Source organism: Caenorhabditis remanei, chromosome I (assembly GCF_010183535.1).
Source record: "Caenorhabditis remanei strain PX506 chromosome I, whole genome shotgun sequence".
Taxonomy (NCBI): domain Eukaryota; kingdom Metazoa; phylum Nematoda; class Chromadorea; order Rhabditida; family Rhabditidae; genus Caenorhabditis; species Caenorhabditis remanei.
Window position 1 is genome coordinate 516300 of NC_071328.1, and position 17884 is coordinate 534183.

General features: G+C 38.0%; 2 protein-coding genes across 2 annotated transcripts; both read right to left on the reverse strand.

Moving 5' to 3' along the window:
• Window positions 1–131: 131 nt before the first annotated feature.
• Window positions 132–4569, reverse strand: GCK72_000073 (uncharacterized protein; the record flags this gene model as incomplete). The annotated part of the gene is made up of 5 exons (XM_053722250.1): window positions 132–234; window positions 279–884; window positions 1908–2027; window positions 3303–3407; window positions 4229–4569. The coding sequence occupies 5 exons, from the start codon at window positions 4567–4569 to the stop codon at window positions 132–134; spliced, it is 1275 nt and encodes a 424-aa protein (XP_053590895.1).
• A 1147-nt stretch (window positions 4570–5716) lies between these two features.
• On the reverse strand, window positions 5717–10784 carry GCK72_000074 (uncharacterized protein; the record flags this gene model as incomplete). Its single annotated transcript, XM_003095551.2, has 7 exons — window positions 5717–5904; window positions 7011–7164; window positions 7215–7344; window positions 7881–8009; window positions 8070–8230; window positions 9782–9923; window positions 10624–10784. 7 exons carry the CDS (start codon window positions 10782–10784, stop codon window positions 5717–5719), a joined length of 1065 nt encoding a protein of 354 aa, XP_003095599.1.
• Between the last annotated feature and the right edge of the window lie 7100 nt (window positions 10785–17884).

A 17884-nucleotide genomic window follows, 5' to 3' on the forward strand; every position in this document is an offset into this window, starting at 1 on the left:
AACACTCATAGAATGCATATAAGCTTGAATTTTTTCCAGTAAAAAAATTCATGCAAATATAGTGAAAAGAGAAAACAAAAACAATGCGGCACACAAGTATTTCAATTCCAAACCAAAAAATTGACACCGAATCACGGGAAGTTAATAGATGCTCTCTTTCCATCACTTCTTCTCACTACATTGTAGCATTCGGGATATTCCAGAGTTATCTCTTTGGCATAAAGATCGATTATTCTGAAAAAGAAGTTAGTAATTGCATTGAAATCAAAATATCTTACTTTGTGTCAAGACGATAGACCGGTGGCCATATTCCTTGATCGAATCTCTCTGTTTCCAATGATTCTACTAATAAATCAATTCTGGTTTCACAATCACGATGAAATACAATTCCAATGGATTCCAAGTTTTGAAACGCCTCATTTGCCACCCATCCTTTAATTATTTCAAGGAGATCCAAGTGTGTTATGTTTAAATTTTCCAAATTTATATGTTTACCAGGAAACTTTTTCAGAAAACTCAATCCAAAATCCCCACAGTTTTTCAAATTAACCCGTCCGACTTTGAGAATTTCTGACATCTCCGTCAAATCTCCAGTGATTTCTGGTTCAATCGATAAACTGTTCAGATTCGGATACATTGTAAGGAATCTATCCAAATCTTCTGATTTCAATATTCCCTCTCCTGTCAAACGACAATCTTTCACATTGGTCAAAATTGGCAATTGCTCGAAAAGTGTGTTAATATTTACTAGTAGAGAAATCGGCTCTGCAGGTCGGAATAACAGATTTAGATGATCTTGTAATGATTTTGTCATATTAGTATTTAATTTCTCCACTTGAATTAAAATGCTTTTTTTTTCAGATTTTGATTTTCTTGCTTTGATCCTGAAACAAATTCGTTTATGGTATTCTAGAAATAGATATTATGCCAAAGTTATGGGACGTGACATATATCCTTGGAAAGCTGAGAACACGCTGATTTCAAATATGTATTTAGTTTTTGCCCTCGAGAACTGGTAGTCGAGGAAAAGTGCGAAAAATTTCGATTGGATGTAAAAATCACATTTTGGCGATAAAAATGACTAGTTTAGGCAGTTCAAACTTCCAACTTAAAATCCGCATATCTCAAAAGTGGGCGGAGCTAACAAAAAGTTGTCAACTACAAAAATGTGTACAATTTGAAATATACTGTTTTTGTAATTGACAACTTTTTGATAGCTCTGCCGAGTTTCGAGATATAAAGTTGGAAATTCGCAAAAATTGAAGAAAACTGCAGAAGTTAGTCATTTTTATCGCCTAAGTGTGATTTTTACAGCTAATCGGAAATTTTCCGGTAGAAAGAGGTTCCGAAATTTTTTCCCCAGAATTTTGGAAAGTTTTTTTTTTAAACTAATTCCGGAAATTCCCGAAAAATCGGTTAATATGAAAATTGCTGTTTTTCCAAACTTTGACCTCATTTTTCTCGAATACCAGACCTCGTTGGCAAACGCTGAATATATATTTGGAATCATCGTTTTTTCAGCTTTCCAGTAATATTGGTCACATTTTTCAGGAATGGCAAAATGATCCCTTCGCTCTGCTATTTTCAACTATTCAACAGTTTTTCCATCAGAGCAACAAAATGTATCATCGAATGTATCTCCTAAACGTTGAAATTGAAATTTCTTTTTGAAATAAAGTGTCAAGTTCAAGTTTAGTGTGTGTTTGTCGTATCTTTCAATAAAAAACGCACCGCGCACGCAACGCGACTGGGGCGATAAATTCAAAACGTTTCGTTGCTGACCTTACGTTTCGCACCCCTGTGCTCAGAGAAAGATTAGCAATTTTTGAAAGAATTTCAATAGAGCGCAGTTGTAAACAGAAAATTGTTAACTAATCTAGCCAATATAAATATGTTGTAACACTCACCTCGCAGTGAACTTGAAATTCTCGCCAATACTCCATTCGGTAGATTTCCTCTCCACACGCTCTTTCGAGTTCTCCTCTATTTTGATAAATGGTTTAAGATTCTCTCCTCGAAATGGATTCCTCGTAGAATAAACCTTATCTTTAAACAGTATAAACCATAATTTTGAAATTTCGGCTTTCGCACTAGTTTTTGCACGAATTGCAGCGTATTTTGCTCTTTTTGAACAGATGGATAATGACAGAATATCTACTTCATCCAATGATTTTAGTATTTTCTCTTGAATTAAAACAGGAAATTTCAAGAATTTTAGGGGCATTTTGGAAGAAAAAGAATAGAGATAGAGAACTGCCGGGGAAAATGCAAATAGAGCAATTGATTCTCGTGTAACGTCTGCGTTGTGTGTTCGCGTAGCGTGTCGTGGGGGGTCTAAGGGAATCCTTGATGTCGATACTGTGTGACTACGATGAGGACAGGGCTACCAATGCAGCCGTTCTCTATTGACAAGCATGATACATTTTTGCGTCACGGCCAGGCTTGGTCGGAGAAAAGTTTTCGGAGAATCGAAATTTTCTCCGAAAAAACAGTCGGAGAATCGGATATCGGAAATTTTCTCCGACTTACTTTTTTTTTCGGAGAATCAAAGAATTTCGGATAATTTTGGAGAATCCAAAAATTTCCCAAAAATGCTTCGAAAATGAATTTTCTGTAGTGTTTTTCAGTATTCTCCTTTCTAAAACATGTTTAATCATCATTAAAAGCTTTTACCAGTAAAAATACAACAAAAACAGAGTTTGGAGTGTCGTTGTCTCCGGTATCCTCCGAAATTCTCCGACTTTTTTTTTTGGAGAATCGGAGAATTTCGGATAATTTCTCCGAAAAAAGTCGGAGAATCGGTGAATCGGTGTATCCGATTATCCGACTCCGACCAAGCCTTGCCACGGTGAATATTCGAACTTATGTGCATAATATCATATAAAAATTCGAATTTTGACAGTGACGCAAAAAAGTACCATTCTTGTCAATAGAGCAAGGCTGCATTGGTAGCCATGACCTCATCACTAATCAATCTGAGAATTGCTCTCAAATTTCTAAGAAAAATAATTCTGAGATCAATAGGCCATTTTTACAATGTTGTGTGATTCGGGCAGAAATCAAAGCACCCGGAATATTTAAAAATGTAAATATAAAGATAAACATTTTCACTGACTAGTATGAGTGGGATTTAAACCCGCTGGTTAAAATGAATAAAAATCAAGGGGGAATGGCTGCAAAATCAAATGTTGGAGAGGGTTTTCAAGTATTACTTCTCTGGGTGGCAGTTAAATAATAAAACGGCATGATGTTATAATACATTTGTTACGGTGAATCAATTCCAAACCACAAAATAAAAAGACCTTTGAAATGCACGAACTGAAGCTCTCTTTCCATCACTTTCCCTGATAACATCGTAACAGTCGTTCCCGAAAAAACCAATCGGAGGGTAATACATGTGATGCATTCTGAAAAATAATACATAGATTTTTGAAAAAAAACTGATTAAATAGGGAAGGTCATGGAGTTATGTGACATAACCTATTTCATTGGAAAGCTGAGAAAACGCTGATTCCGAAAATATGTTCAGGTTTGGCCCTCGAGAGCTCGTATTCGAGAAAAATGAGGTCAAAGTTTGGACAAATAGAATTAATACCATTTTAATAAACGTTTCGCGTGGCAAAGTAATAATTTGTCATTTTTAAGAACTTTCTTTAACATTGTTTTTCTCGAGTACCAGGCCTCGAGGGCTAAAACTGAATATATTTTCGAAATCAGCGTTTCCCCAGCTTTCCAACGGTATGTTACGTCTCATATTATCGATTCACAAACACTTGCCGAGTGATGTTAAAGGAACATGGAATTTATCCAGATGGGTCTCGTAGTTGAAAAAAGTGAAAAACGTAAAGGAGTCCACCCTTTTCAACTACGAAACCCTTCCGAACAGATTCCATGCGCCTTTAACATCTCTCAAGTGTTCGTAAACCGATAATATGTTGCGTGACCTATATCATTGGAAAGCTGAGAAAACGCTAATTCCAAATATATATTTAGTTTTTGCCCTCGAGGCCTGGTACTCGAGAAAAACAAGGTCAAAGTATTTTCGCATGTTAAGAAGGTAATAATTTGTCATTTTTCCGAACTTTAACCTTCTTTTTTCTCGAATACCAGACCTCGAGCGCTAAAACTAAATATATATTTGGAATCAGCGTTTTTTCAGTTTTCTAATGATATATGTCACGTCCCATGACTCCATGACCGTCCCTTGTAAACCTAGTGGTAAACGTACTCTATATCAAACTTAAAACTGTCCGGTCTCTTCGTGGCATCGAATCGTTCTGTTTCCAAGTTATCCACTATATCAGTTATATTGAGGTTATTATGAAGAACAAGTTGAGCGTTGACTGTCTCCAAATTTTGACATATTTCACCTTTCATCCATTTTCTGATAAATTCGTTAAATTCCGTCTCGAAAGCCAACAAATTTATCAAATCAATACATCGACCAGTGAATTTCTTTAAAACTTCAATTCCAAACGTTCCGGCATTCCTTAAGTGAAGTTTTTGAGCTGTGAAGAATCCTACTTCATCACTTGAGTCTCCATGAATTAATGGTGCAATCCATAACATATCCAAGTTAGGATATTGACTTAGAAACGGGTTTAAAACATTCGATTTGACTGATTCTCCTGTTACAGTAATAATTTTCACATTTTTAAATATTGGCAATCTTTGTGAAAGTCGGGTGACCTCCAGATGCAAGTAATTCGTTTGAGATTGACGAAACAATATTTTGAAATGATCATACAATCCATTTATGAGACCTTCATTGATGTATTCCATTTTTATTGAGCAACAATCATTCTGACTTTTACTTCTTTTTGCGCGGACTCTGAAAATTGTTGTTTAAGACGGATTTTGAGAATTTCTACTACTTGATTGTTCATATTTTTCTACATTCTAAAAATTATCCGTTTTTTTTTCTGTAATAACAGTTAGAAAAAAAAAAGAAATTTATCTCAAATACAATAAAATGGTTGGGACAAAAAAAAACAGTGAGTGTGCATATACACCCACATGGAAGGAGACAATTCTTTTAAGGAAAAAAAGAGTGAAGATGTTGTGAAAAAAAGGGAAAACAGCGAAAAGTTTGGAAGTGTTGTTGCTGGGAGGGAGGGGAGAAGGATTTCAGTGGAGCGCACTTTCCGAATTCTTGGAAAATACGGTAAGAGTGAAAGTGCGCTCCTCTGAGAACAGGAATAAAATAAATACGTGTCGTAGTTCCAAATAAAAAAATAAAAAGCTGCCATAGAAGAGAGAACTGTGACTAGTAGAGAGAGAGAGAGAGAAGGCAAAGCGTAGAGAGACCTTTCATGGGGGGTGTGGAGACAGAGAACTGAAAAAGGGGGCGGAGCTTACTTAAAATAAATAAGATTTGAAAATGGAGGAGGAGAAGGAGTCAAGAAAGGAAAAATAAATAAGATTTGGGATCCTAGTGGTTTAAGGGCTATTATGTAGAGCGCCGCTCCATTTCGGTAGGGCGCGATTGCATACTGTAAGCTCTCATATAGATGCATATACCATATACTCGGGCGGTGTGGATAGGGAGAGAAAGAGAGAAAAGAATCATGAAGATGCCGGAGGGGAAAGAAGCAAAGATACACACAGTTTTTTTGGGAGAAAACGGGTTTTGGAGCGAAAAGATTTTTCAAAAAAAATGGAATTTTTGTTATATTTTTCGTCCAAAATTCAATCGATAAAACACATTTTTGTTAATCTAGTACAATCCGCATCCACGTAGATTGTTGGCGATAATCACGTCGGTGACGGCGTCGAACACGAATTGAATGTTGGTGGTGTCGGTGGCGCACGTCATGTGACAGTAGATCTCCTTGTTCGCCGACTTGTTTTTCGCTTCGAATTGCGCTTGGATGTAGGCAGACGCTTCGTGGTAGTCTTGTCTTCCTGGAAAATATATGGGAGTTATGCTTGTTCAAAAAGATGTATTCAAACAATTTTGGCCCTGTGAACCATTAATTTCATAGAAAATGTGGTCAGTGTATTTTGTCAGTGTACTTGGTCACTGTAACTTTTTGTCACTGTAGGAATGTTGAAGAGGTCTTGGCAAACCAGCGCTCAACTCGCTTAAAATGCAATATTATGAGCTGAAAAATATACCAAAATGTAGATCTCGACGAGGAGTTCTATATCTGTAACTTCATACGGCTCGGATGTCTATTCGTTTATGCATCACGGGTCGGCTCGGAATGAATTTTTTGGCCATTTTTGCGGTTTTGGCACTTTTTCCAGACCCGAGGTATATTAACGAATATCCATCCGGCCCGTAGTAGCTCACAGACATAGAACTCGCTGAGATCTACATTTTGGTATATTTTTCAGCTCATAATATTTAGTTTTAAGGATGTTACGCGCCGGTGCGTTTCGTACCCATTTTGCAGGAACGAAACTCGGGATACTCTATTTAGGAAACGGTCTGAATGGGTGTTGGCTTTATGAGTGATATCTTATAGAACATTTAACGCTGAATCTGAATCTGTAACCAGTTTTAATAACAGAAGTCTGTGAGAAAAGTTATTCACGTTTCTGTGAGCGTTTTCCGGACTTTCAAAATACACTTTTTACACAGTTTTATTACCCGTTAGGTGACCGCTTGCGCAGATTTTGACCCGGGAACGAGTACGGCGGTTTTCTTAAGCATTAAACAAATATTTTTGAAAAATTACGGTAAAAATCCGTAATTTTCAGCGGCAAACAATTTTCAGAACCAGTTTTGTGAAAGTGTTATTTATAATAACTGAAAATTTGGTTCTACTTTGTTACAATTAATCCTTTACTCCCTCGTGAAAAATCCTTAAAATTGTAAAATGTTAATTTTGAAAATCACTTCTTCACTTTTGCCCCTTTTGCTCATAAAAATGTGAATAACTTTTGTCAGAGTCTTCTGTTTGAAAATTGATTAGAGATTCGAATTCAGCGTAAAATTTGCTATAGCTCTGGTGGTCTTGGCTACGGTGGCCTAGAATTCCAATTTCTGCGTCCTCGGCCCTTACCTGAATATTCTGGGAAGCAGATCGTCAATGGGCTCTTCTTAATCTTCTCCTCAAACAAATCCTTCTTATTCAAAAATAGAATAATCGATGTATCGGTAAACCACTTATTGTTACAAATCGAGTCGAACAGTTTTAACGATTCGTGCATTCGGTTCTGGAAAATTAATTGATAATTGGCTAATTAACTCCGCAATTCCGTCCTACCGTCGTCTCATCCTCATGCAACACTTGATCGTACTCCGACATGGCAACACAGAAAATGATGGCGGTGACGTCTTCGAAGCAGTGAATCCACTTCTTCCTTTCCGATCGTTGACCTCCGACGTCGAATAATCTGAAAAATGGATTTTAAATTATAAAATTCTACAAAAATTAGGCTCTCCTTATCAAAAAATACTTTTTAAAAAACAACTTTTTCTCAAAAATTTACCACATTTTAAAGCTTTGTAACTTTTCTCTCTTTTACTCCACAAAATCAAAATTATATTTTTCTTGTAGATCAAAACTAGAGCTACATTTTTGCAGTTGGAAATTTCTTGATATCTCTTCACGCTTCCGAGATACAGCGGCTTCAAGAACGGCACCGCAGGTAGCGGAGAGACGCAGAGAAAGCAGCCGCTCTTGTTTCTCTGCGTCTCCCTCCCGAGTCTCTCTCGAGTTGCTCTCTAGGTACCTAGCTTCTAAGACGCGTATCTCGAAAGCGTGAAAAGCTATCAAAAAATGTTTAACTACAAAAATGTAGCTCGGGACTTGATCTACACAACCAATATAAAAATTAAAAAATTGGCAAAAGTATAAAAAAGTTACAAGGTGTCAAAGTTGACAAACTCTTTCTCAAAAACATGATTTTTTTAAAATTAAAAAACTCACTTAAAGTTCAAATTCTTGAATGTGAAGTGCACTTCAACAATACCGGTCGTCTTGACACGAGTTCTGAGGATATCTTGCTCTGTTGGCTGGTATGAGGCCTCTCCTAATCGTTCCAAATCGTCAAGGAAACTGAAAAATGAAAGAGTTTTTGATTGTTTTGGGTTTCTAGGCCACAAAAAAACGACTCACTATTTAGCAGAATCGTTCAATTGATACTCGTTGCTCCTCGAAAAGCAGTCTTGTACTCCTGCGTCACTCCACAGTCGTTTCATCGAACTCAGCAGCTCTTCTGAGAACGGTTCTGTATCTTCCATTCGTGCCACCACGTCCATCACTAATTTTGCGTCTACCTGCAAAAAAATTCGGTAATTTTTGATCAAACTTTTTTTTGACTGGAATTTTTTCTGACCATTGGGCACATAGGGATTGAGAATATCCGTACTACTATTTGTAATTCTTTTCAACCGGTCTTTACACGTATTTTTTCGATTTCGCGGCCGTGGACTAGAAATCTAGAAATCCCACCTCGGCCACGGCCACCACACCGCTGATTGGCCGGGTCTTAGAATCGCTGTAACTTCCTTTGATCAAAGTTTTAAACAGTTAAAATACTATCGTTGGAATCAGCAAAAAATTTCTGATCTTTGAGATTAAAAATTTGAAAAAAAAAATTTTGACAGAAATTTTTTGGAGACCATTGGGCACATCGGGATCTAGAACATCCATGATACTATCTGTGTGTCACGATGTCCACATTTTCTCTATTTTCACTATTTTCACACAATTTGAAATTTGACCTCCCAGAATTTTTGAATTCCCAGTTCGGTCAATTCTCCCCCCAGTTCAAGCGTGTCATATTACCTAATGAGGTCAGTTTTTAGCTCAAAAAAGACAAAAATAACTCTAATTTTGATTCGAAGCGTAAATTCTTGCAAAATTTCACGTCATACATGATTTCATTCAAAATTTTCAAAATTTTGGAAATTTAAAAAAGTGAAAAAAAATTTCTAAAACTTTTTTCCAAATTTTTTTCAAATTTTACACCTACAGATACGAAAACCTATTTTCTCACTAGAGCGCGTTTGCAAAATCTTTATCCTGCAATTTTCAAACTTCCCCTTTTCCAAAAATCTTTTTGGAACATACAAAGTAGGTTCTCTTCTGCTTTTTTCCTTTTCCCTCCAACTTTTTTCCCCTTCTGCTCCAAGTCAGTTTCGCAAAACTCACAAGGGAATTGGAAATGGAGCACACTTGGAGCACAAACCCCAACCATTCGGGCAGCGGGGGAAAAGTGGGACAGAAAGAGAGAGAGGGGGATGAAAAAAGGGGGAAACCAATGAATATATACAACAGATTACGGAATTCTTCCTTTTTTTCATTTTGGAAAAATAACTTTGAAAAAATAACTTTTTTGCTAAAAAATCACCAGATTTTGAGCCTTTATAACTTTGCTCTCTCTTTCTTCACAAATTTGAAGTTACATTTTTCTTGTAGATCAATTCAATGGCTACATTTTTGCAGTTGGAAGTTTTTTGATAGCTTCTGACGCTTTCGAGATACAGCGCCTCAAACATTTAGGAGGTCGCGCCGCTGAGAGACGCAGAGAAATCAGCCGCTCTCGTTTCTCTGCGTCTCTCTCCCCTGCCATGTTGGGAAGCGCCGCGGAAACTTTTCTATCTTGAAAGCGTCAATAGCTATCAAAAAACTTTCAATTGCAAAAATGTAGCCCTTGATTTGATCTACGAGAAAAATATAAATTTGAACTGGTGGTTCAACAGTGGAGGATGTTACAGTGCGTTAAAGTTGGCCGATTTTTACTTAAAAAATCTCTTTTTCAGCCCTCCTAACCAGCGTGTCCTAGAAAAAACCTCGGCCACCCGTCCCCCTTCGAAATTCCTTACCTCTCTTTCAGGAGAACCAAATGAAACGCCTAAATTGGTCATAGCTCGTAGAATAGCGACCAACGACTGAACCGTGTTACTGTAGACGACCGGTTTGTACTGTTTGTAGTCTTCTGCTGTGAATCCCGACTCGTGGATAATTCTGGAAGAAAATACATTTTCAGTGGTGGCCCAGGAATTCTTCGGTCACAATGTTTTTTTTGGCAATTTGCTGACAGTGGCCTAGAAAACACAAAGGTTTATTCTAGGCCACCTGACATCGGCCATCCGTTCACTTTCTGATCTAAGACTTTTAAATTTTAAGAATACCACCTAGATTTTCAGATCATGCAAAAGTTAGACCACCCTTAAGCTAATTTCGAGCGGAAATTTCAACTTTTTTGCAAAAATTTATTATTTTTTGATGCTTTTTAACTTTGCTCTCTTTTACACCACAACTCCAAACTTTTATTTATCTGATAGATCAGAAAACGGGCTAAATTTTTGTAGTTGGCGGCTTTTCGATAGCTATTCACGATTTTGAGATACAGCGGCTCAAAGCGGCGCCGTAAGAGGAGAGAAGGGGAGAGACGCAGAGAAGCTAGACGCCCTCCTCGTTTAGCACGCTCTCTCGTCTTTTCCTAGCAAGAAACTTTAAAGGAGCATATCTCAAAAGTGTGAACAGCTATTAAATAACTTTCAACTGCAAAAATGTAGCCCTTGATTTGATCTATCAGAAAAGTATAATTTGGAATTTGTGGCTTAACAGTGGAGGGAGTTACAGTGCGTCAAAATTAAGCGATTTCAACGATTTTTTTCAACGATTTTGTTCCGTAATTTTTCAGTTTCTTTCTATAACTCACTTCATCTGTTTAACAATAGTAGACTTTCCAGATTCACCAGCACCGAGAAGGAGTAATTTAATGTCTTTGGCCGCCTGCATTCCATCTTCCTTCAAATTCTTCTCAATCATTCGAGATCTTTCGAGAGCGGCACGCTCTTCTTGTGACATTGTACAACCCATGGTTGCTGTGTGGTGTTTGGGATCTTTATCCCTTTCTGATCTTGTTCAGGGGGCGGGGTCTCTGGTCTTAACTTCGGGACACTTTTTAGAGTGATAGTGATTGTGTGCACACCTACTACCACCCCAGACACACTCTCTTCTAGTCGACTCCTCGTTGGGTTGGTGGGGGAAGAGCAAGGCTGAAAATTTGTGTGGGTAATTAGAGGTAATTAGAGGTAATTAGTGCGGAAAATGCGAGAGAAATGACGAATTTCACGGAAAATAAATAAAAATGAAAGTGAATGCAAAAAAGTTTTGATGGCCTAGAAATTTTTTGGTGGCCTAAAAAATTTTTCTCGGCCATGACTTAAAACTGTCATAAAAAATGTATAAATAAGTGGTTTAGAAGACTATAAGCTCATATTTTTGAAAATCGATGACCTAGGAACCCGTTTTGAGAAAATTCGACCATCAATTTTTTTTATTGAAAATTTCGGAAAATTGTTTTGAGATTTTGAAGATTTTTGAAGATTTTTGAGAACAGTTGAAAATTTTCAAAAATGTTTAAGTTATGGGAAAGTAGGCGACTATTAAAACTACCATAAACATTGAAAAAACTTGGTGGCCTAGAATTCCGAATTTTTGGAAACCTAGGCCACATGAAATTTTATGACCAAAATGACCTAGAAATCGGTTTTCGTTAAGTCTCGGCCATCGGGATTCTCGAAAAAAAAATTTTTTTTAATGTTTTTTTTCTAAAATGGATTTCTATCCGCAGGTAAATAGTCAAAAAGCAATGGACCGGAAAAAAAGATGACAAAAAAAGACGGGGACTGCTCTCCGTCATGGGTGGGGGGGGGGGCACAGAATATAGATGGGAAGGGGAAATGGATGGGGGAAAATATATGAGACACACATAAATGTTTTGATGAATTCTAGAACGATGCTCCGTTATGGCTCCGAATTTTTTTTCCAAAAAAACCTTTCCTTACGCAAAAAACCCTTAAGCGCAGGTCAAAGTTCCTGGGAAAACGATAATTTGCAAAAAATGGCAGGGTAGCGGCGGAAAAAAAGAGAAAAAAGAAGAAGAATAAGTAGGACGTCTTCTTCTTCTTCTTCTTCTTCTTCTAAGACGTCGTTGGGCAAAAGAAGAAGAAGAAAAGCGAGGGCGAAAAGAAGAGAGAAATGGAAAACGGAGAGTCCCCTCCTCTCTCGCTTTCTCTCTCTGAGAGCTCTGAGAGCACATAGCGGAGCAAGAAGGAGGAAGGTCATGGGCATACATACACAGCGAATGGCAACTGGGGGAAGGACTCAGAGAGAAGAAGGGGGAGAGACCTCATTCTAAGCGGCGGCGGAGCTCCAAGAAGAGCGTCGTCGTCGAAGGGGTTTTGCGCGACGGCGCGTCGCGTGTCAATTCGAATTTTAAATCATGATGATCAGAACGACGACGGGCGGGACATAGAAGACGTTGTGCAACGGGCGAAGGAAGAGAAGAAGACAAAAGTCAATTTGTTAAGGAAGGGGGTGGGGGCCTTAGGGAAAGACGTTTCGAAACCAAGACATTTGGCAACTAGAAAAGAGCGATGAAAGTCCAAAAAAAGAAAAAAGTCCAAAAACAGTTTAGGTCGCACCAAAACTCGAACCCCGTACCCTCTGCGTCAGAGTGGCGAGCGCACCCGCCTGCGCCAAACTTGCATCAATGAAAAGCTAAGCTAAGGGGCGGAAATAAACGTTCCGCTTCTAGGCTCTCTGCATAGAAAGATTGGGTTGGGGCGGGAATTCGAAAAATTGAGAAAAAAGATTGTCTCTGTTTTGAATCCATACCTTTACCAGGTAAGGAGGGCCCCTAGATTTTTGTCTTTAAGCGAAAAATTCGAAAAAAAACGGGCGGTGGCTTTGTTTCATTTCTAATGCATAGAGACACCACCGATTTTTCTATTTTTCTCAAGAAGTATGTTTGTATATGGAAATTGGGGACACACAGGGAGAGAACACGACAAATACAAAAAAAGGTGAAAGTTTGTATCGAACAGTATTGAAAAGAGAGAAAAAATCGATTTTTTCCCCCCAATCTTTGGTGTCGTCGTGGAGCAAAACGATGTGTCACACACAAAAACATATGCAGCACACAAATATATAACAGAAGGAATATATAGGAGAAGAGGGGACATCTTGAGAGCATATGGAGAAGATTCTCTCGCCTCCGGGATGTGTGACACTAGAGGATAGCGATACGAAGTGGAAAAAAAGTTCCAAAAAAATTTTGGTCGCACCAAAACTCGAACCCTTGACCCTCTGCGGCAATGTGGGGAGCGCACCCGCCTGCGCCACACACGCGTCGAAAAGAAGAGAGCTAAGGGGCGGTAATAAACCTGCGGCTTGCAGCTTCTTCTACGCTCGCAGAGTCAGAAGGATCGGGTTGGCGGGAATTCGAAAATTCGAAAATTCGAAATTTGAAAAGAAAAAAGATTGTATTTGTCATACAAAAAAGACGAAGAAGACAATTTTGAATCTATAATTGGCTACGCTTTAGTGGGGGCGAGGCGGCGGACTATACAGTCACAAGAAAAACGGTGGGGCGGGGCCTAAGGGTATTACAGATTGGTTGGGGACTTGCGAAATCTAGGCCACCTGCGGAACCTAGGCCACCGGTTCCCTCAAAATCAAAAGAGATCAAATTTCGTTGAAGAGCTAAAGGTGTCTAGATTTCGTATCTATTTACCCATCCTTTCCGATACCACCCGCCTCCTCATTTCTTTTTTTTTTCTTCTTTTTTCGAACGATTTTTTCTGATCGAGCACGCGGATATTGATGATCGATGGGCTCAAGTGGGAAGAAATTCAATTAAAATTGTTTACAGCTAGAAAATATAGAAAAAATGATACTGTAGAGAAAAATTGAAAAATGTTTCAATGTTTGTCTTAATCTCACGCGCCTCGATTGTAGTCAAAATCAAAGCATTTTGCAACCAAATTGTAGATCAAATCCAGCTCTACATTTTTGTAGCGAACTACAAATCAATATCTCTGCAGGGTTTTGAGATATACGGCTTTGAAGAAGATAGCGAGCATGCACCCCCACAGTGCCAAACTTTAAAGGCGCATAACTCAAAAGTGGGCGGAGTTATCAAAAAGTTGTCAACTACAAAAATATAGAGCTGGATTTGATTTACAACATATAAAAAATTTCGAAATCTGGGACTATAAATAGTGATGTTGCAAAAGTTCGAACAGGGAGCGTGACTACCTACTTAGATTCAACGCTTAAAGGCGCCTAACTCAAAAGTGGGAGGAACTATCAAAAAGTTATCAACTATAAAAATATAAAATTGGATTTGGACTACAAAATATACAAAATTCAAAAAAATTAAAGAACTTAAAATACTGTTACTAGCTCGCGACTTTTTCCCTTAAAATGGTTATATCTACAGAGAAAAAACTTGCGGAAAAGTTTTAAAGGTACCTTAAAAGTTATTCTTTAACAAACGGTAATAAGGAGAAAATATGCTATATTTCTCAAAAATTGTTACATATTTTCCACTAAAAGTTTCAAAAAACCGATATCTAACAATTATTTTCCACATAAAATGTGTCTATAATTATATATGGGGAGCCAGAGACCCCATAATTATAAAGAAAAAGAAAGGGTCTCAAAATCAATAGCTAATGATTCACCCCTCTTTACCGCGCGTCATTCAAATTTAAATGTGTTCAGTGGAGCGCGTTTACCACCAGGACTGTCCACCCCGGGGAAACATCAAAGTTCAGCGAATGGACTAATTATATGGGTGGCCATCGAAGAAAGGGGACCATTATAGCCAATGGAGACAGAAAATAAGGGGGGAATGGATAAGAAGGTAGAGTATGTCTGTGCTGTGTGTGTGTGTGTGTGCAGACAGACATCGTTGAGCCATTCATTTCGGTTCTTCGGACACAGCGGCCCCCGGGAGAGAGAGAAAGAGGCGAATGTCGGAGAATAGTGTGTAGAGTTGAGAGACGCAGACAGAGTTGAGAGTGTTGTGTGAGGGACGGCGTGAGTGAGTGTGTGTGTATGCGCGCTCTTTGCCAATCGATGAGGCTCTCTTCCCCTAGAGAGAGGGGGGCAACTCTCTCCGTCCCCGCCAACGGCAGCAGCAGCAAATAATGCCATAATTCTCCTGTCTGCGTCTCCTGCAGTGAGCTCTTTGAGCACTCACACTCACCAAGCATATAGCATGTTAACGTATCCTGCAGGCATATACACAAACACGTCTTCTTCTTCTTCTTCTCGGTCCTTCTTCGACTAACGGGGCGGACACCACACCCCAAAGAGAGACTATTTTCTGAAAAAGGGACGTTCTCTTCTCTCTCTCTCTCTTCTTAACGGTCCCCTTCTTCTTCCAACAATTATATAAATGACGGAGGAAGGAGAAGCCGAGGAATATAATGAGTGTGATGATGCGGTAAATAATTGGTGGTGGTGGTGGCTCTCGAGACTTATTTATTTTTTGGAGTGAAAAGAGGAGGAAGGTTTGGTGAGGGACAATTCCAGAAAGAATTTCAGCAGGTAGCAAGGGTTAAACGGGTTTTTTTCAGGTGTCGTTGGAAAAAAATTGACAATCTTTGAAGTGACCTTAGTTCAAATCAAAAGTACTTGAACTTAGACTCATAAGATATAAAAAATCACTATCTTCATTTTTGTAGTTGACAACTTTTTGATAGCTCTGCAGGCTTCAGAGATATGGCGCCTAAAAATTGGAAATCTTTGAAACAGTGCAGTGAGCTTCCGATCAAAATTATGTATTTCAATTTAAGCGCATATCTCAAAAAGGGGCGGAGCTATCAAAAAGTTGTCAACTATGAAAGTATAGCCCTTGATTTGATTTACATACTTGTCACGGGCCGGGCCCGCTAAAAAAATCTTCCGGCCCGGCCCGGGCCGGCCCGTCAAAATATTGAAAAAAAAGCTTGCTGCGGGCCCTGCGGGCCGGCCCGGGCCCTGAAATTTTCAGAGGGCCCGGCCCGTGATTTGACAAGTATGTTGATTTACAACATATTATGAAACTGGCTAACTGAGAATTTAAGTGGTGAAGTTACAAAATTTGTCAATTTCGAAAAGAAATTCTGGTAGCAATTTGATTTTTTCCAAACTGCCGATCTCCTGAGGTTCTTTTGTTAAATATATCGCAGAAACAATTAGCAAAGGTTATTTAGCAAACAAAAACGGGTTTTTTTCAAATCTCGTATAATAACAATAAGCTTTTAATTACCTTCGAAAAACTGAAAATCTTTGAAACAGTTCCGCTAAAAAGGACCAACTTTTAAAGGGCGGTACGATGTTAAATTTTGAGATTTTTTCTTCAAATCTATATTATTCCGGTAGATCATGGTACGGGCTCTTTTTTTGTAGTTGACAACATTTTGATAGCTCCTCCCACTTTTGAGATATGCGCCTTCAAAGATAGCCATGAGTGAGCAAGGGAAGAGAAGCAAGAGAACTTTAAAGGCGCATAACGTAAAAGTGGGCGGAGCTATCAAAATGTTGTCAATTACAAAAACATAGAACTAGATTTGAACTGCATTATGAATACAAATTCGGGGGTATTTGAACAACTACATACCATAAAAAAGAAACAAATCCGAAAAAAAGCATATAATGAATGTTTTTGACATTTTTGCATATTTTTCTGTTTAAAACTCCTGTTTTTTTTTTCAAAAAAACCCCGAAAATCCTTAATAATACTTTTTCTCAACCTTGGTCTGGACGCATTGCACAAAAGTTTGTCAACTACAAAAAATAAAGATAGAATTTTGATCGGTTCTAAAAAATTTCAGACGTGTCATTTCCAGCATTTTTTGCTTTGCCGTTTTTTGGCGCCCTACAACTGTCTAATGCTCAAAATTGTCAAATGGGCTTTTACAGACTATTTTTTCTAGGTATTATCAATGGAGCGTACTTGCACCCCCCGAAAAACAACATATACGTGCAAACCTGAGAGTACTGAATTACAAATCTACTCTGTCCTCCTGGCCGCCCGTCTTAAAACCAATGCTACATTATTTATGATTAAATAATTGCCTTATTGAGTTCTTATACTACAATATATATATATATATAGAGAGTTGACATCACAAAAATAGAAAGAAGAAAAAAAAGAAAGAAGAAGAGTAGAAAAAGGGAGGAGGGGACTCTTCTTCTCCTTTTTTGCTGCTAAATGAATCGAATTGCTTTTTTTTTTATGGGGAAAAGAAAAAAGAAGAAGAAGACAAGAGAATGTTACAAAAAAACAACAGAAAGGAATCTGAAAATTTTACTTTTTTTCTTTATTTAGGCCGAAAATCAGATGGAAAAGTGTAAAAACGAAAGAGATTTTGAATGCATTGTACATCACTATATATAAAAATTCCCTGATCAAAATTATATTTTCTGGTAGATCGAAAATTGGGCTACATTTTTCTAGTTAACCATTTTTTGATAGCTCCGCCCACTTTCGAGGTATGCGTCTTTAAAGATAGCCAACTTGAAGGGCGACTCGAGAGTGAGAGGGGTGGACGAGACGCAGAGAAGCGAGAAAACTTTAAAGGCGCGTAGTGGGGCGGGGCTATGTTAAGAAAATTTTAGATACAAAAAAGAGCTTTAAATTCTACAAAGATACATTTGAATTTTATGAAATTTGATAAAAAATTGTATTTAGCCAAGAGGAGGACGCTAAGAAGGCCAAAAGGCATATATTTAAAGGGGCATATCTCAAAAGTGGGCGGAGCTGTCAAAAAGTTTTCAACTGCAAAAATATAGCCCTTGACTTATTCTACTAGACAAATATAAGTTTGACTTAAAAAACCCTGCCACAACCTTCCAAAAACAGCGTTTTTAAGGAAAATTTTTTTAAAAATCCCAAAAATAGTGTATAGCACCCAATGTAAAAATAATTAAGACAAGATTTAATCTCAGAAAAGTGGATAATTTTGGGGCATATTGTAGTTGAAAAGAAACCAAAAAAAGTTCGAGGGAAAAAAAGAAGAAAATGTAATCATAGAGAGTGGTTTTGAGCCGTCGAGAGGGGGGAAGAAATGGGATTTAATACATATATACTGAGTGCGGGTGGAAATTGGGAATATGGAAAACTGAAGAAAAAAGTTTAA